Genomic DNA, 25,010 nt, shown 5'->3' with positions numbered 1-25,010 from the left:
GCTGGTGAGTGTAGGTAATGAATATAAATATGACAATTACTCACCAGGGTTGCATCTTTACCAGGAAGTACACTGAGGGTGGTGATGCCCTACAATAATGTGTCATTATGAGTGTTTTTTAGGACTACAGTGATCAAGTAGCAACTGGGTCACCTCGTTTACTGAGAGTATTACGTTTCCCCTTTTCAACTCACATCAAAGGCAACACGCTGCATCAGGGTTCTTACACATTACATATTTCTGTTTCATCTACCCTTCACGCCGCTGAATTAGATAATTACTGTATTTTCTACAACGGGACGGGGGGAGATTGATGAAAGATGACAACAGGAGCTGCAATAGCTGGAAATGTGAGAAGATGTTAGAACTGCCTCAGGGTTCATTACAGACAAATAGACAAATGAAATACATATTTATTACATACTAGACATGGCACGTTTTGTACAGGAAATGCAATAGTACTCATAAAGTTGAGTTTGTATGGGTTTGTATAGTGTTCACACATTCATATCACATTTAAAAAACATGGTAGCAAAATTAAAACCATTTTGCTTTTTAGGGTTTTCCCTTTTCCTGTAGTGTGTTGTAAAGGTTTTTGTGTTTGTAAAAGTTCTGCATAATCCCTGAGTCCCCACTAACTTATGAACATTAAAGCATGGAGACTTGTCACAACACGTGAATAATATCAAATTAGGTGCAATTTCAACACAATAATGCATCAATAATACAAATCCTGTAGTTCTAAAAACGGCCATTAAGTTTCACGAGAACTTTTACTAATGGTACATTTTACGATACGATTATACTTTAACCTCAGGAACATTCTGAATGCAGAACTATTACTCGTGAAACAGTATCTTTAAAGTTTTTGCTATTTTTACTTACATCTGGGTTACTTTCCCACCTCTGTATCAAGTCGTGAATAACTCAGGCTGTGTAATTATAACACTGTTTGTAATTAGCTTGCATAGCTTGCATGAATCTCTTGTTAAATACTGCCAGAGAACACGGAGAGTGTTTGTGATCACATTAAAACACAGATTGTGTTCGAGCTGTCTGCAGAAGGAGACGCGGCTTCAGCTGAAAGTCAATTGCTTTCACAAATCACGGATGAGCGGTCGATGCAGCGAGCGCAGGTTAGCGTAGCAAATGGAAACACCTCAGCGGGACTTCAGGACTTCTTTATCTGTCAGAGGAATAAATGGGACGATCTGGAAGATGTCGCACGGGCTTCAAAACCTTCAGCCGGTCGAATGCAGATGAGACAGTTGAGAGGAAAATAGGATTGTGGTGATGCTTTCAAGGAGTTTGTCCGGAAGAAGCTGTTGTTGGGAAGGGAAGGGAAGAGAAATATGACTCTGTGTTTTCCTGTAAACAAAATCATTAAGATCCCCCGGGATAAGCCTGCAGGAAAGCTCTTATTTCTTTACTTTGTAACTTTTTTTATAAGACATAATATGAATTTTAGTGCAAAGAGTAGATAAAGTGCATGGGGTTACAGTATATACACATATTGATTACAGTGTCAGAGTTGTTGCATGTGAGGCGAGGTACAGCGTTAGCCAAGCACTTATCTGTGTCATATAAATAATATATAGAAAGAGAAACATCAAATAAATAGAGAAATAAAAACATATCTAACTAGACTTGTGGTGTCACTTTTATTAATAGTGCTTAACTTTTAACGGTAATTCTGTGGCATTTATTAGATTAAATACAATTAATTTATCCCAAATTGGGATTTTTCTTTTGTTAAAAATTTAATAAATATAAATAAATTCAATACAAATAGGTAATAATAGTTAATAATAATAAACAAAAACATATAGAATCAAATTAAAATAGAATCAAATTTAAAAAGGGTTAGAATACTATAATAAAATACCATTCTACTAATAATACAAACATATATACATGGGATACTACATACGTTATAAAAGTGTGCAAACTAATATCAAGAGTACAATTTAAATTAGAGATGTCCCGATCCGATCACGTGATCGGGGATCGGAGCCGATCACGTGATTTTCAAAAGATCGGAATCGGGAGAAAAAAAATCGGGGATCAGGATTTAAATTATTATTATTTTTTTATAAATACTTTTTTTTAATTTTGTATTCAATGTTACAAAACAAAAATGACCATGTTCAAGTCTTAAAGTCATCCTGAGGCCTTAGTTTTGGTTTCAAATTACAGAACATCATGTATCATGCTTCTTTGGGGCTTGTTTTCATAGACCTGGTTGCTTATTTCTCTCAAATCTGGCAACAGAGTGGGCGCAGTGTGTAATTGTAGCAGTAAGCTAACGAGTACTGAAAGCTTTATTTTGTTTTGATCCAATGCTGCACAACTGAACTGATCCAATGCTGCTGTGAAAGAAAGAAGCTATATCCATGTTGGATAGAATATCAAATTTAAATAAAAAAATAACCTTAAGGGACAACTTGAATGCTTTTTCTTCTCTTAATGCATTGCATAAAGATCGGATCGGGAAAAATTGGTATCGGCAAATTGTCAAAATCAAATGATCGGAATCGGATCGGGAGCAAAAAAAGGTGATCGGGACTTCCCTAATTTAAATGCAGTCAGGTAGTATGAGTATGTGCAAACTAATCAGGGTTATTGAAAAATGAAAAGCAGATTGTAGTCGGGTAAAGAAAAGGGAAAACAAATAGTGACGTTTTATATATACACATATCTTTATCATTGGCTGTTTAATGTAGAAAGGTTCTAGTGGCAGTGTATGAGCTCACATTGTCTTCCAGTCTGGTTTGTAATGAAGTGCGTAGTAGACACAGGGCAGACAAAACAAAAGCCAAATATGTTAATAATTCATCTCTGTCTTGTATTTCATGAAAATGAGACCATCAAATCAATAACTTCCAGGCTCTGCATGTCTGTGGAAACCTCTCGAGCATCAGAGCTGTGGTCAGATAACCAGGATCTCATGATAGCGGGAAGAGAGGGCTTTTTGTTTTTCCCATTTACTACTACTTGGTATTCTGCCAGTGAACACCGTAATAGCACATCTAGGTAAAGTCACAAAGGACTGCTGCCACATATGGATTGATACCAAGCTGACAGAACGTCTCAAATACTTTAATTTTTTTTTAGGACTTGCGATATTAGGCAAATTAACTCAAACACGTCATGTTACAATTATTTTGCTGCTTGCTACAAAAGGGAAACTTGCGCGGCTCTCATGTCAGGGGTACTTGAGTGAGTGACAGCAAACCACCGATCACAATCAAATCTCCAAAGCGAATGGACCCGGTGATTAAAGGTAAAAACACTGAATAAAGTATTTTCATGTGTTTCTCCAGTTCGGCGCTGCTAACCGAGCTAGCTCAGCTTGTTGCTCTGATAAGATCCAGACGTCCGTGACTAAAATCCTTCATCCGGTTAAATATAGTTTAAAAAATACCAATCTTATATCATTAAAGTTCAAGAAAGGATGGTTTACGGGGGAAAAAACGGTCTTTTCTTCAATTCCTGTATGTTTTGATATCGCAATATATATCGAAGGGGGGGGGAAATAATCGCAAAGTCAGTTTTTTCCAATATCGTGCAGCCCTATTTCTAAGTTCATATCAGTATGTAGTGTCTCTACTTTAAAGAGTCCTCTCCTGCTGATGTTCAGGTGTATATCAGTATGTAGTGTCTCTACTTTAAAGAGTCCTCTCCTGCTGATGTTCAGGTGTATATCAGTATGTAGTGTCTCTACTTTAAAGAGTCCTCTCCTGCTGATGTTCAGGTGTATATCAGTATGTAGTGTGTCTACTTTAAAGAGTCCTCTCCTGCTGATGTTCAGGTGTATATCAGTATGTAGTGTCTCTACTTTAAAGAGTCCTCTCCTGCTGATGTTCAGGTGTATATCAGTATGTAGTGTCTCTACTTTAAAGAGTCCTCTCCTGCTGATGATCAGGTGTATATCAGTATGTAGTGTCTCTACTTTAAAGAGTCCTCTCCTGCTGATGTTCAGGTGTATATCAGTATGTAGTGTCTCTACTTTAAAGAGTCCTCTCCTGCTGATGTCCAGGTGTATATCAGTATGTAGTGTCTCTACTTTAAAGAGTCCTCTCCTGCTGATGTTCAGGTGTATATCAGTATGTAGTGTCTCTACTTTAAAGAGTCCTCTCCTGCTGATGTTCAGGTGTATATCAGTATGTAGTGTCTCTACATGTTTCCATGATTTAATGTTCAAAGAACCAGAGCCCAGTTTGTTCTGATTGGTTAGCTGGCCAGCTCTGTTGTGATTGGTCAACCATTTAGAGATGTCCCGCCCCCTTAACCTTAACCTCACGAACAATGTGTTGGAGTGTGGAAAACCCCCAAAACCATAATAGGTTCAAGTCCAAATCCCTTTTTATCTCTTGCTGATTATCTTAAACAGTGAACAATTATAAATCGAGGCCTGGCTTTTCTTAATAAAACGTTTATGCGTGCCACGTTTTGCAATAATTACAGCTGCAGTCTCTTGGTCCTTCTCTTTATGGAAAATTGGGGGATAAGTGTGCACTTCAATTCACACTTGATTTCTTTAAAGTCATTTTTTTAAACAAGCTTCCTCTTTTTCTTGTCACCAATTTGGAGGTTTTTGTGTGGGTCTGTTACATACAGTACAACCCCCCAAGAAATAATTTAAATGACAGATTTGAATGCAATAAATTAGTAAGGCGGGTGAATAATTCTGCAAGGCTCAGTATATCTTGCCTTTTTCTCTTTCTTTTGAAGCTATTTATTTATATGCTTGCTGTTTTTAGCTTACATTTTATCTCCTCTGAGCAGACGGGTTTGGGGACATGTACACATTAGTTATGTTCTTGTAGGGTGAACATACACAGAGTGCAGATTCATCTTCGTGTTCTGTGCGTGCTCTGTATACAGACAAGCCTGTTCAGTATGTGAACATGCAGAAACTCTGCAGGGACTAAAGTTATGAATGTATGTATGTGCATGCTGTTAGCTGCATATCTGTGTATGTGTTTGGAATAGATACACATGTAGGTTATTACTTATTACCGAAGGTGTAAACGGAGAGCTGATTTGCTTTTAAAGTAGCCTGTTTACATTTGTTTTACATTTACTCAGTATTGTGTGCATCCATTGAGTCATGTATATTTATTCACAGTGGTGCGTAAAGAATTCAGTTACTTACTTATAGAGATGTCCCGATCCGATCACGTGATTTTCAAAAGATCGGAATCGGGAGGAAAAAAATCGGGGATTGGGATTTTTTTTTTTTTTTTTTTAAATACTTTTTTTTTTTAAATGTTGTATTCAATGTTACAAAACAAAAAGTACCATGTTCAAGTCTTAAAGTCATCCTGAGGCCTTAGTTTTGGTTTCAAATGACAGAACATCATGTATGTGTTGCTTCTTTGGGGCTTGTTTTCATAGACCTGGTTGCTTATTTCTCTCAAATCTGGCAACAGAGTGGGCGCAGTGTCTAATTGTAGCAGTAAGCTAACGAGTACTGATAAGCTTTATTTTGTTTTGATCCAATGCTGCACAACTGAACTGATCCATTGCTGCTGTGAAAGAAAGAAGCTATATCCATGTTGGATAGAATATCCAATTTAAATAAAAAAATAACCTTAAGGGACAACTTGAATGCTTTTTTTCTCTTAATGCATTGCATAAAGATCGGATCGGGAAAAATCGGTATCGGCAAATTGTCAAAATCAAATGATCGGAATCGGATCGGGAGCAAAAAAAGGTGATCGGGACATCCCTAATTACTTAAGTAAAGTACTAATAGCACACAGTAGTTAGTAAAAGTCTTGCTTTCAAAACCCTACTTAAGTGTATAAGTATTATCAGCAAAAGTGAAAGTAAAAATGTTTGCAGTAAAATGTTCCCTAGATTAATATGACTTAATAATATAATCTCATGCAATATATCTTGATATTTTTGAAGGTAACATTGTTCCCTTGTGTTAAAATATATACTTAACTAACAGCCATCTCGTTAATACTTATTTTCTGATATCTTTATTCGCATATTTGCATATATACAAATGGTAAACCAAAAGTAATATGATTAAGGGGGTTTCATAACTGTGATACTTATATTGGGTAACTGATTACATCTTGTTACAGATCATTTGTAATTGTAATCAAATACATTTTTTAAGTAACCCTCCTAACCTTGGTTAATTCTGTATAAACACCCAGTGGGTGGCGTCTAAATCCTGGTGCTCTTGTTAGTGAACAGTGTGATCTGAAGTAGTCCTAGCCCATGTTTCACCACTCTGTCATCTTCATTCATCTTCGTTATTGATTCATCTGTGAAATTGCTTTTGCCATGACGCCATATAAAAAGGAGAGCTGCAGCACAAAGAGGGCGCTGACCTCTGACCTCGCACATAAATCATCCCCTGCTAATAAAAAGATGGCAAAAGTACACACATCCTTTACTCAAGTAGAAGTACAGATACTCGTGTTTAAAAATACTCTGGTAAAAGTAGAAGTACTGACTAAACTTCTTTCCTCAAGTCAAAGTAAAGAGGCTTTGAAATGTACTTCAGTAAAAAGTACCCATAACTAGCAGCTGTTTTAAAGAGTACCTGACCTCCCTTTATATTAATAGAACAATAATGTCATTGTTAGCTAATGAATGTTTCCATGGTGACCAACGGCAACATGACAACGTTTTCATTGGTCCCTCTTCTTTAGAGAAGACCAGGAAATGATGGATACACGGATCGTGTTCAAATCAATAGGCACGCAATGACTCTAAATAATAATGATCACGCCACCAAACACACATTCAGACTAAAGGAACCAGCCTGTTTGGAAAATGAGAGAAGTAGAAAGTACAGGTATTTGGGTTCAACATGTAAGAAGTAGAAAGTACAGGTATTTGAGTTCAACATGTAAGAAGTAGAAAGTACAGGTATTTGTGTTCAACATGTAAGAAGTAGAAAGTACAGGTATTTGGGTTCAACATGTAAGAAGTAGAAAGTACAGGTATTTGAGTTCAACATGTAAGAAGTAGAAAGTACAGGTATTTGAGTTCAACATGTGAGAAGTAGAAAGTACAGGTATTTGAGTTCAACATGTAAGAAGTAGAAAGTACAGGTATTTGGGTTCAACATGTAAGAAGTAGAAAGTACAGGTATTTGTGTTCAACATGTAAGAAGTAGAAAGTACAGGTATTTGAGTTCAACATGTGAGAAGTAGAAAGTACAGGTATTTGAGTTCAACATGTAAGAAGTAGAAAGTACAGGTATTTGGGTTCAACATGTAAGAAGTAGAAAGTACAGGTGTTTGTGTTCAAAATGTAAGAAGTAGAAAGTACAGGTATTTGAGTTCAACATGTGAGAAGTAGAAAGTACAGGTATTTGTGTTCAAAATGTAAGAAGTAGAAAGTACAGGTATTTGTGTTCAACATGTGAGAAGTAGAAAGTACAGGTGTTTGTGTTCAAAATGTAAGAAGTAGAAAGTACAGGTATTTGTGTTCAACATGTAAGAAGTAGAAAGTACAGGTATTTGTGTTCAACATGTGAGAAGTAGAAAGTACAGGTGTTTGTGTTCAAAATGTAAGAAGTAGAAAGTACAGGTATTTGAGTTCAACATGTGAGAAGTAGAAAGTACAGGTATTTGTGTTCAACATGTAAGAAGTAGAAAGTACAGGTATTTGTGTTCAACATGTTAGAAGTAGAAAGTACAGGTATTTGTGTTCAACATGTAAGAAGTAGAAAGTACAGGTATTTGGGTTCAACATGTAAGAAGTAGAAAGTACAGGTATTTGAGTTCAACATGTAAGAAGTAGAAAGTACAGGTATTTGTGTTCAACATGTAAGAAGTAGAAAGTACAGGTATTTGGGTTCAAAATGTAAGAAGTCAAAATAAAAGTTGTGAGAAAAATAAGTAGTGGAGTAAAGTACTTATACCAGAAAATGTACTTAAGTACAGTAACGAAGTATTTGTACTTCACTACTTCACACCTCTGGTTATTGATTCATCTGTGAAATTGCTTTTGCCAGGACGCCATACAAGAAGAAGGGCTGCCGCACACACAGGGCGCTGACCTCGCACATAAATCACCCCCTGCTAATAAAAATGGACTCATCCCATTTATTTTTCTTTCCTGCAGGGTCAAAGCCAAGAAGGGGGTGAACCTGCTGGAGACCAAGTCCAGGAACGCCCAGTGGCAGGTGGGCTGGGAGATGCAGTCCGGAGCCAAGCACTCCATCACCACCATCGACGTGAGCAAGAACAAAGCAGCGAAACAGGGGTAAGTCAAACAGCCTCCAGCCTAAACACACCGCGGCTCCCTAACCAAGTAATGCCCTCGCTACCACCGCACACAGATATATTTATCTTCCTTAACAAAGGACTAAAGGTCTGCTGAAAGGTTTCCTCGCCTGTAGAAGTCATATTTCACTCTCTGATTAAAGGCAGCTTTGAAAGGGATAATGTGCAAAGAACTGGTGATAAATGAGAAAATAACCCTGACAGGGTGACAAGATGATTTTTACATGGCTATTTACTAAATAATTCAATTATTTGACTCACGATATTGATTTTTAAATGGTTTGGTTGATTTTAAAATGATGGTATTGCTGCGGCTAGGAAAAAAAGAGTGAGTGACTTCCTGTCTGTCTTCTTCTGCTGTTCCCTTTAGTGTTTACTTCCTGTCTGTCTTCTTCTGTTGTTCCCTTTAGTGTTTACTTCCTGTCTGTCTTCTTCTGTTGTTCCCTTTAGTGTTTACTTCCTGTCTGTCTTCTTCTGTTGTTCCCTTTAGTGTTTACTTCCTATGTGTCTTCTTCTGCTGTTCCCTTTAGTGTTTACTTCCTATGTGTCTTCTTCTGCTGTTCCCTTTAGTGTTTACTTCCTATGTGTCTTCTTCTGCTGTTCCCTTTAGTGTTTACTTCCTGTCTGTCTTCTTCTGCTGTTCCCTTTAGTGTTTACTTCCTATGGGTCTTCTTCTGCTGTTCCCTTTAGTGTTTACTTCCTGTCTGTCTTCTTCTGTTGTTCCCGTTAGTGTTTACTTCCTGTCTGTCTTCTTCCGTTGTTCCCGTTAGTGTTTATTTCCTGTCTGTCTTCTTCCGTTGTTCCCGTTAGTGTTTACTTCCTGTCTGTCTTCTTCCGTTGTTCCCGTTAGTGTTTACTTCCTGTCTGTCTTCTTCTGTTGTTCCCTTTAGTGTTTACTTCCTGTCTGTCTTCTTCTGCTGTTCCCTTTAGTGTTTACTTCCTGTCTTCTGTTGATTTATCTGACATCCAGTCCTCTTTTTTTCCATTTCTTTTCTGGTTTAGCCATCATAAATCCAAAGTGTTGTGCTTTTTTCTAAATGTATTCCATGACGTTCTCCGATGGAGAAAAACAAATTTGGCCACAGCTGACGTTAAATTGACCAAATTGATATGACTGCACATATCATGTTGTTTGGTTAAATCCTAGCCCCCACAGTCGACATGTTGAAATGTACGTTGGTCCAAATCACTGGGTGCATTTTTAGTTATCAACTGCTTTGAATTGAACGGGGTATAATCAGTCTAATCGGTTTAAATGATGGTTAAATATTCAATCCACAGACTGAACTTAATATCCAAAACTTCTCTCAAATCTCATAATTTGCCAACACTAGGCTTGGATATATATATTAGTTACAATTCAAAACAGTGAAATTCAAAAGCTCAAGCTTGGTGGGTTAAAGCTGAGTTTTATAAAAGCACTTTAAGGGTGTAGCAAATACTGGAAACAGGCTATTTAATTCCAGTCCATTTACCACTTAAAAGCAAACGCTATTCTTTGTTAATGATCTACAGGAGATCAAATGTATACTTTGACCCCCAGCAGTGTCTCTGCTTTAACTTAATGGTGATGTTATCAGTCTCACTACATCTGCTGTTAATTCTGTCTACATGGAGTGATGAGGCAGACGGATCTTACTGCGGGCATTAGCATACCTGAGAGATGAGATCTTGTCTGAGAGCGGTAATTATCCTAAGTCCCTCAAAGGAGTAAAAAAACCACAGTGAACCTACTCCTGTAGTTTCACACAGGACTGCAATGGACTCTGCCTGGACGGATTCTACTTCGCTTTATGTAGTGACACGAGAGATTTGTTATGTCCTTTGTGAGCTTATTGTGGTCTAAAAGTTGTGTAGCTGAGTTATGCTCTTTTTAGATTGCTTTTAGGAACACAGTCTAATGATACCAGTAAATAAAGGTCTGGATATGAAAGGGGAATATACCCGTAACTCTTTATTTTAATACAAACTGTTCTTATGGAAAGACTTGCGGTTACGTTCACCTCGACTGTGTTGAAGTGGTGTTCGAATAAAACACAAATCTGGATGGATACTAGGGCTGCACATTAATCTAAATGTTATCAAAATTGCAAAATAGGCTAATCTCCAAATCGCAGTAAGCTCAGTATTTGATGAAGGCAAAATATGTGAAAATATATTAATGAAGTATTGAGGAAGTGGAGAGAATTCTTGGTCTACAAGAGTATGCTTAAGACAACATCGTGAATCATATCACAATTGCATTATCAGCCAATTTACTTGCAATATTATAATATTTATTTTAGTTTTGGGGAGATACAGTGAGTCTTTTAACAGCTGCTAGCACTTAAGCACATTTACTATCAAGCACTTGTTCGTCATGGGTTTTTTATAGGAAGGACCGTTTGGCCTTCTTTTAAGCTTTGTGGGAAATAAACCACCATCAATCTTTATATGTGATGTGTTCAATTCATTAAGCCCTGGTTTTCACCAAGCCTTGTTGTTGTTGGACAATATTGGACTCCCTTATGTCTGAGGAGAAAGAGAACAGACAGGAAAAAGACAGATTGTCCTTATACCTGAAAAACAAGCCCTTCTTTCCTCTCTTGTTTACTCCTGAGCGCAGCCTCTCTGCTATATTTAGTGACCCGTGTCATGTAATCTTTGCCTCCCTGTCACCATGTGTGAAAGGTCCGGTAGGGGGTCAAGCTTGGAAAGAGAAACAGACTGTCACGGTGCATTTTGTCGAAAAGCCCAGTCGATTCTGTGCCCACCTCCTACCGCCAAACGGCCAATAATAGACCCTTAAAGATATCAAGTCACGGAAGACTTCATGTGTTGACGCTTCACTCCCATGAAATTGATTGGACATGAGTTTAAACTCTTTCTATAAAAAAATGAACTCATGCCTCTGGAGATTTGTGTGAATCGGTTACCTTTACTTTTATGGGTTGTTTGGAGGTCGCCATGAAATCTTTATTTTTGTCAAATGTTATTTTTCTTTCGATTATTTTGTGTTAAAATAAATAAATACATAGATAAGTAAATATAACACTATAATGTAATAAATACATAAATAATAATAATAATATATTTTATTTATAGTGTGTGCTAAAAAGGTCACTTTACATATTCAGGGGTACATTTAAAATATAAAATTAAAAAGCAACACACTTACATTATACACCATTAATTACACACAGAAAAACATTAATATTTTTGAAACACATTTAACTCCATAGGACTTTGAGCAGTGTTAGAACAATAGAACAATTATACTGCTTATATGTCCCAAAAATATGCATTACTTACCAATTTAATTGCTAAATCACTGTCAGGAGGCCACACAAATGCGTATCATTTCAGTTGCTTCTTAAGTTCTTTAACTATAGACTGTCAGATTAAATGGTTCTTAATGAATGTAATATATCCAACTCAATTTTCTCTCCTGTTTGTGTGGATTTGTTTCGACTGCAGGAGGAAAACATTGTGCAGCAGCCCAACACTTTACAGTAATGAGCCCAAAAACACATGATATCTCAGGATAATTATCCCCCTAATTACCCGATTCACGCCTGTAATACGATGGATTCCACTCTGTTTTCTCAGTTCAATTATTGTTAGAGATTTAATCTGCAAACAAGTAACTGTTCACTATTAAAAGCCTCCCCCTCCTCTCTCAACACACACACACACACACACACACACACACACACACACACACACACACACACACACACACACACACACACACACACACACACACACACACACACACACACACACACACACACACACACACACACACACACACACACACACACACACACACACACACACACACACCAGGGGCGGCGCCAGGGGGGAGCTAGGGGCACCCCCCAGGATTGCCAAAAGCACCCCCTAAGCAACCAGAATAAATGTTTTTTTTTTTCTTCGAAGATTAATATTATTATTTGTATTAAATGTAATTAGAAAAAATATTGATTACATCAATGCAAATGTGAAATAAACACACTTTTGACCAAAAACATAAAGCCAACACAGGTGATATGATTAGGCCAATGGCCAGCACCCATTCGATTTTTGACCTACCCATAGGCTAAATTACTTTGTGACACTTGAGGGACTTCCTGTTAGCTAGAGCGCCAAATTATTTGCTAACAGCAAAGTGAAAAATGGATCGTTTTTTAGTCCTTAAACGTCCACGTGTGCACACTCAATCAAAACCACCTGAAAGCGAGAGGGATACTGAACACAATAGGCCTTGTGAGTACAAGTAGCTTACTTCTGGGTCTCTGTGTTTTATTCAAGCTCTGCTCTGAGCCATTTTGTGTGCGTGCAAAGAGAAGCGAGAGAGAGAGCTTGCGCACCGGTGGGTATCTACCGGAGATCGTTGTGGTTAGCATCTGGTGCTAGCTAGCCAAGCTAACGGATATAAGGAGATTTATCAACAACAAGGTGGAGGGAGAACTCTCTCCTGTCAGACTGAGAGTCTCAGATAACCTCAGCTCAGGTGAAGTAAAGGACTCTCTCTGTGTTTAGATAGTTTACTTTAGTCTAGTTATCTCAGTGGGTCTCAAACGGTTTGTTTTAAAAGGGGAGTGATTTGTAAAATATCGATAAAGAAATAGAAAATCTGTTTACAGTTCTGTTTCATATGTATGTTGAGAGATGTATCCATAGATTTCTTCATGTTGCTCTCAAAGTGCACCAGATTGATGCTTTTAACTTCAATATTTAAAAAAATATCTTCCCGGAGGAGCATGCTCCCGGACCCCACTAGAGGAGGTGAGGACCACCCCCCACTTGTAAAAATAGCACTTACCCCTGATTACACCTATATGCCGTGAGCTGATTATCGAGCCTTCATTGTAACAGTCGCGGTTACACTGTGTGTGCAGTAGAAAATTCAACTGTAGCGCTGGTGCATTAATGGGAAACCCTTAATGTTTGAGCACCCTCTATGAAACGTCAAGCTACCCCACAGCACCCCCTAGAGAAAATCTCTGGCGCCGCCTCTGACACACACACACACACACACACACACACACACACACACACACACACACACACACACACACACACACACACACACACACACACACACACACACACACACACACACACACACACTTCCCTCTCCACCCATAAAAAGACAAATTAAGCCTCTCATTGTTGAATACATCTGCTTAGCAATCTTTAAAAATCTGATTTTGTTGCTTTATTTATTTATTTTATTCGTATCTATAAATGTATCTTCTTATCAGATCACTCTTTAGTCAATGTTAGAATTATTTTGGATCATTCAACGTATTTATTCTTCTGTAACTCTCCATCTGTGCCAGCAGCTCGTTGATGAACCCTTGAATTATTAATTGCGATCAATGGCTTTCAAATAATTAATGCTCCTGAAAAAGCTGTGCCATTACCACAGTGGCGTCAGGACAACAGAAATAACCACTTATAACATCATTCAGAGTTAAACAATGGATGCAAACAGAAAATGATTCAGGACCAATTGTAAGTGCAAATATTGATATGATATATAATATATTGAAAACCTTTTTTAAATAAATAATGTACATATTATTTAGTAGGTAATTTTTCTTTGGCGTGGAGCTCAGCAAACAATGGCTCAATTTAAGCATTAACTACTTTTTTATATGTATTTGTTTTTAAGTAACCTTAGAAACTCTCTTATTAGTATCTTCACTTCAATAAGAGATCTGAGTCCTTCCTCCCTCACTGCAAATAAGGCCTTTGATTTCACACGTTAAATTATCTTGAGTATTCCCAAACTACTTTTAATGAATGAAATATAAATCTTTTATACTTGCCTAACGCATTATAATGTATATAAAATCACACTCTGTTGAAACGAAAATACTCCCAAGTGATTGACTGTTCCTTTAAATTCCTATATTTTTCAGTAAATCACCCCCATGTCAAGTGTTTTAGATGTTATATCACAGACTGGTCCATTGTGAGCCCCTTTTTTTTTATCTTTCTCTTGTATCTCTGCACAGCTTTGATCCAATGAGCTCTCCCTGATAATCAGAAACTCAAACAGACCTCTGATCCAAGACAGAAATCCTCCTGAGTGCTAAAGAAGCCCCGAGCTACAGCTTGTAAAATATATAGTTGGTGCTATCCAGACAGCATTTCATTAAGTTAATGGAAACAGGAGCAGACTTTATTAAGCCTTGCTTACTTCCTTTCTCTCATTTAAGTTGACTTCTTCACTTGAAGGCCCCTTTGATGAGTTGTGTTGTTCATTATCAACATCAAACCTGTGTTTTAACTATAAGTTGCTATCAAACCTTAAAGGTGGGCGAGGTAATTCACTTCAGAAACACTTTTTGTTATATTCCATGGAATGCTCTTAACATCCCGATAGCAATGAATACATTAAATGCTTTGATAATAAATACATAACAAAATGTCATCTGTGGAAGCCGTGGCGCTGTAAAAAGCCCGACCAATCATCTGAGCCGGCCCGGCTAAAGTAACTGGATGGCCTACCTGCCTGTCAGCCTTCCATCTGTGCACAAACTTATCTCGTGCCCTCATTGGTCATGTGCGCGTTCGTGTGTGTTGGAGGAAGGGCTCTGGAAGGAAGTGACAGATTTGTTCCGGTTGCGTATTTTCAAATTCTTGCGCACTTGAGCTGGTTTCTCCATTCTTACCAACCCCACCTTTAAGGGAATAGTTTCATTACATATTTAAGTTGTTCTTTTTAATAATGGAAGATAATGAAGGACGGGAAAGCTCACAAAAACATTTCTTTGTGGAGTGATACTGTAATTCCTCTTTTTCACTGAAACCTTAAGAAGTGGACTCAAGTGACATTAATTAACTAACCAATACATAATTCAGTATTTTGAGGAAAAGGTCACCATATAATCCCATTAACATGCCTTAAGGGAATGTAATAAGATATACTGTTCTGTAGAAGAGCAGCTTCTGGCGCTGGGGAGAGGAAATTGCTCACTATTTTTAGTGTCTTTAGTCAGGTTATTGTAAGGATATTAAAAGAAAAAACCTAAAAAAGGAGTTAATAAAGTGGCTCAGTGATTACGTGTTAATGTCATGGAAGTTAGTATCGAAATCTAAGGGATTTCTCCATTGGATTTGTTTATATTTCACAAAATAAGATCTGTGACAAACAAATGTATGATGCTTAAAATCACCTGAAGTAAAAAGCTAACCTTACGCTATAGAGAAACTGCATCACGGTCACATGACTTCACGTCACCACCGCTAAGCTAAAGGCGGCGAATGTTTTGTCGTGATGACATTCAGTAGTCTCATTCATCGTATCGTACCTTACTGTATCTTATCGTATCGTATCCTATGTTGTATTGTATGTTATCGTAACGTACTGAATTGTTTAGTATTGTATCTTATTGTTTCATTACATTGCATTTAGCTGACGCTTTTATCCAAAGCAACTACCAGTACTCTACCATACCGTACTGTACCATGCCGTACCGTACTTCACCGTATCGTATCATATCGTAACATTCCATATCGTACCATACTGTACTGTACCATATTGCATCATGTTGTGCTAGTTACTCAAAACCAGTAACTAGTTACCATTACTAGTTACTTCATTTCAAAAGTAACTCAGTTACTTTACTGATTACTTACACCAAACTGTGAACAGTAACGCATTACTTACTTAAAAAAGGGCTCCCATTAATGCCCTTATAGCCTTCATTTCAGTACTGTTATTGCATTGGAGAATAATACAATCTGTTGATCAAGAAATAGAAATAGTAGAAATAGTAGAAATATCCTGCATGTGTTCTACAACATACCGTGCAATGGCTTCATCAACTTTTCCCTGGCTAGCAGTCCCTCGGTTCAAATCCAGCCGCTGTTGCTCAGATGGAGGTGGAGTGGCGTCAGATGAGTCTGGGTCTGTGGTCTTAGCTACTAGCTTCGTCCCAGCATGTTGTTTCTGCAGATGTTTCAACAGATCTGAATTTCTGTTTTGGTCAGTAGATAGGATCTTTGACCCGCCAAGACACAACTTACATTTAACTAAAACTTTCTTTTCTTTGTGCTCGACAAAAGTGAAAGAGTGAGAATATCTCCAGGTGGAGAAACTCAACTTGAGCTCCTCAGCCGCCATGATAGTCTTGTTAGTAAACACAAACACGCCCACAGCGCGTCTCAGCATGTGACACAGGAAGTATCTAAGTACATTTACTCAAGTACTGTACTTAAGCGCAGTTCTCATCTCTGTTCGCCTCGCTGTTGGCGCCACTCACCAACGTCTGGGAGCCGAGACTATATACAAAAAATAACGGAGTAACGCACCATGTCGTAACGGTAAATGAGTTACTGAATTAAAAAAAAGTCCCAACAATGATCATAATGTACTGTATACTGGCGACCCCTGTCAACGGGGGGGGGGGGGGGGAATTCTACAGATGGCCAGTCCGCCCTTGTCTATGCACACGTTATTATTTATAATTATAAGATTAACAAATGGATAAAAAAAAAGTTGTAATCATCTCGCGACCCCCACTTTGGGAACCCATGCCGTACTGTACCGTACCATATAGTATCGCATCGTAATGTTCTTTATCTTATCGTATCTTATGGTAAGGTATTGCATCGCATCGTTTCGTAACGTACTTCACCATACTGTACTGTACCGTATCATATCGCATTATATCGAATTATATTGAATCATATCTAATCATATCGAATAGAATTGTATCTTATTGTATTGTGCTGTATCGTGTTATACCGTGTTGTATCGTGTTGTTTCGTGTTGTTTCGTGTTGTATCGTGCTGTATCGTGTTATACCGTGTTGTATCGTGTTATACCGTGTTGTTTCGTGTTGTATCGTGCTGTATCGTGTTATGCCGTGTTATATCGTGTTGTATCGTGTTGTTTCGTGTTGTTTCGTGTTGTTTCGTGTTGTATCGTGTTGTTTCGTGCTGTATCGTGTTGTTTCGTGTTGTTTCGTGTTGTTTCGTGTTGTTTCGTGTTGTTTCGTGTTGTATCGTGTTATATCGTATCCCACATTCACAACAAAACATTGACTTTGAGAGTAGGGAACCAGGAGTTAGTAAAATGCTAAATCATTTCCTAGTATGAGACTCATTCCTACACCATGAGGTTTCTATGGAAATTGAGTAAAGTGAGATTTCCTAAAAACCTGTTAGTGTAAGTCAATGCTCTTACACCAAGTCAAAATGTCAAGTCAAACGGAGGAGAAAGGAGAAATGTTACTTTTCTGCTTTGTTTTTACAAGCGTTCACTTTCATTTTGATCAATTTCCTCTCCACCAAAGCATGCCCCGTAACCCAAATCAGTCCATTTTGAGCATCTTTCCTCCTCCCCTGCAGCGTGGTGGCAGTTTATTGAGCGCTCGTACATGTACTCACTCCAGCGCGCCATATTGATGACAGCTTTAGTGTGTCACAGACAGACAGGGCTGTTTGTTTTCGGTGAGTGATGTCGAGACAAATAGGCTGAGATCTCATCACGCTGTTCCTGAGAGGAAGCCTTTGTGGGTGGAGGCTCGTAGCGAAGCAGCTTTCATTAAAAGGCTCTCAGACTGAATGGTGGGACGGCTCTTTGCTTTTGTTGAAGGGCAGACGAGGGGCGCCTCTCTCTGTAAAGGTGACATTTGGGGCGGGATGCTTCTTGTCATGGGAGGAAAAAGATTGAATTTGCCCTTTTTACCTCCAGAGAGACAGTTTGATGTAAGGCTTGTTGAACTTGAGGATTACAAGCCCAAGTGTAAAGAACATATATAATGTTTATTCCTAGCTATACGTTCTAATAACAAGAGAAGTGGTGAAATGTAACATTCACACAGGTACTGTACTTAGGTACTAATATGACATACTTTTAACTTACTTGATTATTTCTATTTTTTGCTTCTTTATACGTTAACTCCACTTCACTTTGGAGGCAAATATTGTACTTTTACTGCACTACAGTTATACAACCCTCATAGTTACTTTGTACCTAAAAAAAAACACATGACTCATTATACATTTTGTATTTAACAAAGTATCTAAAAGGGGCTGCACTTTGACAACATTTCCAGAATAAGATGCTCTTCCAAGTATTTACCAGTGATAAAAACAAAATAAAATATATTCTATATAGTTATAAAAACGGTGCAAACCGCCGGTGCTAACCGTCCCCGCCCCACGCCTCGTCACCATGGGTCAGAGTCCTGCACGGGTCTGATTTTCAAGACCCGCTCCCGCCCCGCACCCGTGACGTGCAATACCGAACCCGCCCCGCTACCCGCACATATTGCCAATTAGTTCCGCAACCCGACCCGACCCGCCGGCACAAGATCCGCAACCCTACCCGAACCCGCATATATATAAGCAGTGACAACGTGCAATTATTAACACACGCAGTTGCATATTTGGCTCAAAAAGCCTGGGATGTTGGTTATTCTCTCCATCTAGGATGACACCAAAAGCCTCCCAGATGTTGGATTTCGCTCTTGACGAAGTGTTATTGAAAATGCTGTATTCTCCGTAGAGAGCTTCACCTCAGCCATTCAGAATGTGGTGCGCTCAGCAGCAAATAGATGCACTGCAGAGGTTATGATTATGCTCGGTCCCGCGGGGGAGAGGTCTGAGGATTTAAACATTAAACTAAATTATTATTGTTTAAATTGATTTATTATGCAACACCCGCAACCCGACCCGCATCATCTTTGTTTTACCCAGAAGCGAACCCGGAAAAAAGCGTTTGAAAAAATACCACCCGCAAATCACCTTTTTTGCGGGTCACCCGTCGGGTACCCGCGGATACCCGACCCGATGCAGGACTCTGCCATGGGTGCTCGGGCTTTTAGCTGCACTGCTCCCAGACTCTGGAACTCCCTCCCCCCGCACATCCGGCAGTCAGACACAATCACCATATTTAAATCCCAATTAAAAACACACCTGTTCAAATCTGCCTACTCACTGTAGTGCTCCCCATTATATGTTTTCATTTGTGTCCACTTGATTGTCTCCTCCATGATTTCCTGTTTGTGTTTTTATCATGTTTTGTTGCCGATTAGCGTTTTCTTTCTTTTTTAACAAATTGTACGGTGTCCTTGGGTGTCATGAAAGGCGCCTAAAAATAAAATGTATTATTATTATTATATTACTAAGTACTTTTATGAACATGTTGCAGATAATACTTCTGAACTTCTACTTAAGCCTGGTCATAAGTATGCCTGTATTCAAAACACTCCAGAAGAAAGCCATCTAAAAATAAAGATGAAACAAAAGTTAATGAAAGTAAACTAAATGTGTTGAAGCGGGAGGGCAGAAGGCATGGCTTATAAAAACAATAGCCCTCATGTGAGTCATCTAATTTCAACATTTCTGGTCAAAGACCTCTTTGGAAATAAATACTGAAACATATAATATAATAATCTCCATAATGTTAAAACAACTTGTATGACTCCTGAACAGAAATAAGTACTTAGATCATAAAGTAGAAATACTTTGATCTTAAATGACTCTATATAGCTCGTACTGTTGATCTACTGTTTTCCTTGGCCAAACCTTTTGTTAAAGTGTCAGAGTTGTAAGGCATCTGAAGTACAAATGTACTTAAGTTAAGGATCTTATTCCCCCTCTGCTTCTTCAGCGTGTTTGCCAGAGTAAAGTCGAGATCAAAGCCAAAGTCTTCGGTATGAACAGAGAGAAGCTGAAATATTTCACATGCATGTCCATCAGAGCAATCAGGGTCCTAGCAACAGCATCGATTGGTCCGAAGTGGATCTGCTGCCACTGCGATTACGCTTATTTGAAAGTGAGAGGTGGAACAAAACCTGCAATCTTCCTGCACCACCTCCACTAACTGGGTCTTAAGATAGAGAAAGCTGGCCAGATTAGTGGGCAGTGATTGTTTATTGACAAGACCTGCACACTCTTTCCCTTCACTGATTAATTCACGGCATATGATAACTCGAAGCCATTAGAGAAATGTCACTTCTAGTCAGTTCAAGTGTCGCTCTTAACCTAACCCACATGCAGAGGTGGACAAAAGAAAATGAATAAGTCCAGCGTCAGATTAGATTTTTTCAGTAATGCATTGATATATTCATTAATGATGACATGGATCTTTGTGTGTTGCATCAGCGAGACAAGCCATAGTCTCCCAACAAATATATTTCTATATTAAATACATTTCAAGCTTATTAAACAAATTATTACAAAGTGTAATCTGTTCAATGCTTTATAGAAATGTTGACTTAATTTAACAGGAATTGAACTAGAGAATGAAATACCCTGAGTTCACTCACACACACACACACACACACACACACACACACACACACACACACACACACACACACACACACACACACACACACACACACACACACACACACATCCAAAAGTTGAGAAATGTTAGGTCAGCGATACTCTTTCTTTACCCTGGGGCCAATTTGGCAAGATGACAAGCTCCGTTATGATATCAGTATTCTTTGTTTATGCACGCTGGCACCTTAGTTACATTAACACTACAAAAATAAATAGTCTCTGGGCCTCTCTGCACCTTATCTGCTCTATCTGTCCTGCGGGCCATACGTTTCCTTTCCTTTCTTATGCAAATAGTAAACCATAAAAAAAAGAAAAGTTCATTGCCAGGAGAGGAAAATACGCTGAGAATATTTAGCAGATTGTTTTCACCATCAACATTAAAAGTGAAACTAAGCACTGATACAGATAGTTCCACAAGGAAAATATACTCTTTATTCAAGGTTTGTTTTTACCATCTTTTCCCCACATTTCAACATGTTCTGAAGCCATTGCAAAATCGACTTTAGTTAATAGGAATTTCTCAAATATTATTTCTAAGCTCTGAAAATGATTGTTAGAGCATTTTTGATTGTTTACAACACTCACTTGTTATTTTTTGCTGAGTTGAGAAGGCCATGTTTCGCCATTGATCCTCAGTAGATTATTCTGCTGTTAAAGATTTCCAATGCTTCAAAATTAAACAACTTTTTTTGCAGGAAGTTTAAAGCAGTGATATTTCCAAGCCTGAGTTAATACACAGCTCCATGTTAAAGGTCAAGACAATTAGATACAAATATAAATTTGGTGCGTTGATTCATGAGTTGTTAGATTCACATAATGCCAAAGCCTTCAAATCCTTGCTATCTTTTGCAGAAGGAATCTTTTGTATTCAGGGTTTGTAGCAGGGCAGAATATAAAGGGATTTAGGCACTAAATGATTAAATTACAGCATGAGAGAAAGCTTCACATTCTAATATGCTTCAGCTTCTTCACCTTGACTTTATTTAGGTGTGAACCCAAACCACTTCTCATAATTGCTGGATGGAAAAATCGGATTAACCAAAGCCACTGAGAGAGGATCGTCTCTTAACAGCTGTTTGCCTCAAAACCTGAATATATAACTCCTACTTATGTTTCACAAGACGTGGGAAGTAGTGGAGTACAAATACTTCCTTCCTGTGCTTAGGTAAAGGTTTCTGGTATCAGTACTTTACTCCACTACTTAATTTTCTGACGACTTTTTACTCTGACTTCTTACATTTTGAACCCAAATACCTGTACTTTCTACTTCTTACATGTTGAACTCAAATACCTGTACTTTCTACTTCTTACATGTTGAACACAAATACCTGTACTTTCTACTTCTTACATGTTGAACTCAAATACCTGTACTTTCTACTTCTTACATGTTGAACACAAATACCTGTACTTTCTACTTCTTACATGTTGAACTCAAATACCTGTACTTTCTACTTCTTACATGTTGAACACAAATACCTGTACTTTCTACTTCTTACATGTTGAACACAAATACCTGTACTTTCTACTTCTTACATGTTGAACAGAAATACCTGTACTTTCTATTTCTCTCATTTTCCAAACAGGCTGGTTCCTTTAGTCTGAATGTGTGTTTGGTGGCGTGATCATTATTATTTAGAGTCATTGCGTGCCTATTGATTTGAACACGATCCGTGTATCCATCATTTCCTGGTCTTCTCTAAAGAAGAGGGACCAATGGAAACGTTGTCATGTTGCCGTTGGTCACCATGGAAACATTCATTAGCTAACAATGACATTATTGTTCTATTAATATAAAGGGAGGTCAGGTACTCTTTAAAACAGCTGCTAGTTATGGGTACTTTTTACTGAAGTACATTTCAAAGCCTCTTTACTTTGACTTGAGTAAAGAAGTTTAGTCAGTACTTCTACTTTCACCAGAGTATTTTTAAACATGAGTATCTGTACTTCTACCTGAGTAAAGGATGTGTGTACTTTTGCCATCTCTGGATTTCACATCAAGTAATGAAATGAGTAAAGATTGGTAACATGTCAGAAGGGAAGTGAGGCGTTCAGGCGTAAAGCTGAGAGTTGTAAACAGCACGCCGTGACCTTTCAGATCCGATGGTTACCCGCCTTTTGTCTGTCAGTCTGAGATCTGCCGTCACTCTGAAGCAGCTCTTTGTGGACAGACTGAAATGTTATGATGGACATCTTTTCATCAATCAGTGTGACGGACAGCTTACAGGAGCTCTGCTGAATGCAAAACATCGGTTAGTCTCCACCGGAGGTCAAAAGATAGATACATTGATCACACCACACGTTGAAAGGACTTCCAGCTCGTCTGTCATTTCAGAATAAAGCCATGGTGTTATTTCTGAAGTTGATAATTTGCATATGAATGATTACATGCCTTCTTTATTTATTTTATTTGACGCTCCACAAATAGACATGTCTTCAGATATGCAGATGTGCGATACATTTTTGAATAAAGAACAAATAGTGCCACACATCATCTCAAAATGTCAAGTTTATGTTGAAGCCCTAATGAATGCATTATTTCAACTCAAGAAATACTTTAAAAATAACGCAATGTTTCGACAGCTCACGAAAGATCATATTTAATAATGAATAACTAAAAACGTTGTATTTTCTTTTCTTTATTATATTATAATTTTTCTTTAATACTTCTGTATGCATGCTTCTAACATTAAGCTGTCTGTGGCTCTTTTCTGCAGTGAAAAGGTAAATGTCCCCTCTGTGGGACTAACACAGGGATTCTGATAACTTGTTCATCGTGAATCTATGGCTGTATTTTAATGGCGTGTTGTGTCTTTTCCTCAGGGAGGTGCTGGGCAACGTGGAGGTGATGCAGCTGGACTTTGAGATGGAGAACTTCACCAGCCTCTCGGTGACTCGGAGGATCAACTGGAACATCGACTACAAGGGTCAGAGCCCCCCGCCCGAATCAGAGAAGGTGGTGACGGAGCTGACGGTGGTGCAGAGAGACATCCAGGCCATCATCCCTCTGGCCATGGTGAGTGGACAAAGATACAGGATCCAAAGATTTAAAGGGGACCTATTATGCAAAATCCACTTTGTCATGTCTCTTCTACATCAACATGTGTCCCCTCTTCTTCATGTCTCTTCTACATCAACATGTGTCCCCTCTTCTTCATGTCTCTCCTACATCAACATGTGTCCCCTCTTCTTCATGTCTCTTCTACATCAACATGTGTCCCCTCTTCTTCAAGTCTCTTCTACATCAACATGTGTCCCCTCTTCTTCATGTCTCTTCTACATCAACATGTGTCCCCTCTTCAACATGTCTCTTATACATCAACATGTGTCCCCTCTTCTTCATGTCTCTTCTACATCAACATGTGTCCCCTCTTCTTCATGTATCTCCTACATCAACATGTGTCCCCTCTTCTTCATGTCTCTTCTACATCAACATGTGTCCCCTCTTCTTCATGTCTCTTCTACATCAACATGTGTCCCCTCTTCTTCATGTCTCTTCTACATCAACATGTGTCCCCTCTTCTTCATGTCTCTTCTCCATCAACATGTGTCCCCTCTTCTTCATGTCTCTTCTACATCAACATGTGTCCCCTCTTCTTCATGTCTCTTCTCCATCAACATGTGTCCCCTCTTCTTCATGTCTCTTCTACATCAACATGTTTCCCCTCTTCTTCATGTCTCTTCTACATCAACATGTGTCCCCTCTTCTTCATGTCTCTTCTACATCAACATGTGTCCCCTCTTCTTCATGTCTCTTGTACATCAACATGTGTCCCCTCTTCTTCATGTCTCTTGTACATCAACATGTGTCCCCTCTTCTCCATGTCTCTTCTACATCAACATGTGTCCCCTCTTCTCCATGTCTCTTCTACATCAACATGTGTCCCCTCTTCTTCATGTCTCTTCTACATCAACATGTGTCCCCTCTTCTTCATGTCTCTTCTACATCAACATGTGTCCCCTCTTCTTCATGTCTCTTCTACATCAACATGTGTCCCCTCTTCTTCATGTCTCTTCTACATCAACATGTGTCCCCTCTTCTCCATGTCTCTTCTACATCAACATGTGTCCCCTCTTCTCCATGTCTCTTCTACATCGTGTCCCCTCTTCTTCATGTCTCTTCTACATCAACATGTGTCCCCTCTTCTTCATGTCTCTTCTACATCAACATGTGTCCCCTCTTCTTCATGTCTCTTCTACATCAACATGTGTCCCCTCTTCTCCATGTCTCTTCTACATCAACATGTGTCCCCTCTTCTCCATGTCTCTTCTACATCGTGTCCCCTCTTCTTCATGTCTCTTCTACATCAACATGTGTCCCCTCTTCTTCATGTCTCTTCTACCTCAACATGTGTCCCCTCTTCTTCATGTCTCTTCTACATCAACATGTGTCCCCTCTTCTTCATGTCTCTTGTACATCAACATGTGTCCCCTCTTCTTCATGTCTCCTCT

General features: G+C 38.6%; 1 protein-coding gene across 2 annotated transcripts in view; it reads left to right on the top strand.

Moving 5' to 3' along the window:
* Positions 1–25,010, top strand: part of tmem132e (transmembrane protein 132E) — a 532,636-nt gene that overhangs the window by 414,047 nt on the left and 93,579 nt on the right. For both annotated transcript variants that reach the window (XM_079649699.1, XM_079649698.1), the window contains exons 3-4: positions 8,101–8,241; positions 23,382–23,574. In XM_079649699.1, coding sequence (XP_079505825.1) covers positions 8,101–8,241; positions 23,382–23,574 — 334 coding nt within the window. The remainder of the gene's footprint in view (positions 1–8,100; positions 8,242–23,381; positions 23,575–25,010) is intronic.

The sequence above is a fragment of the Notothenia rossii genome (assembly GCF_949606895.1).
Source record: "Notothenia rossii genome assembly, chromosome: 9".
NCBI lineage: Eukaryota > Metazoa > Chordata > Actinopteri > Perciformes > Nototheniidae > Notothenia > Notothenia rossii.
This window is presented reverse-complemented; position numbering and strand designations above follow the sequence as displayed.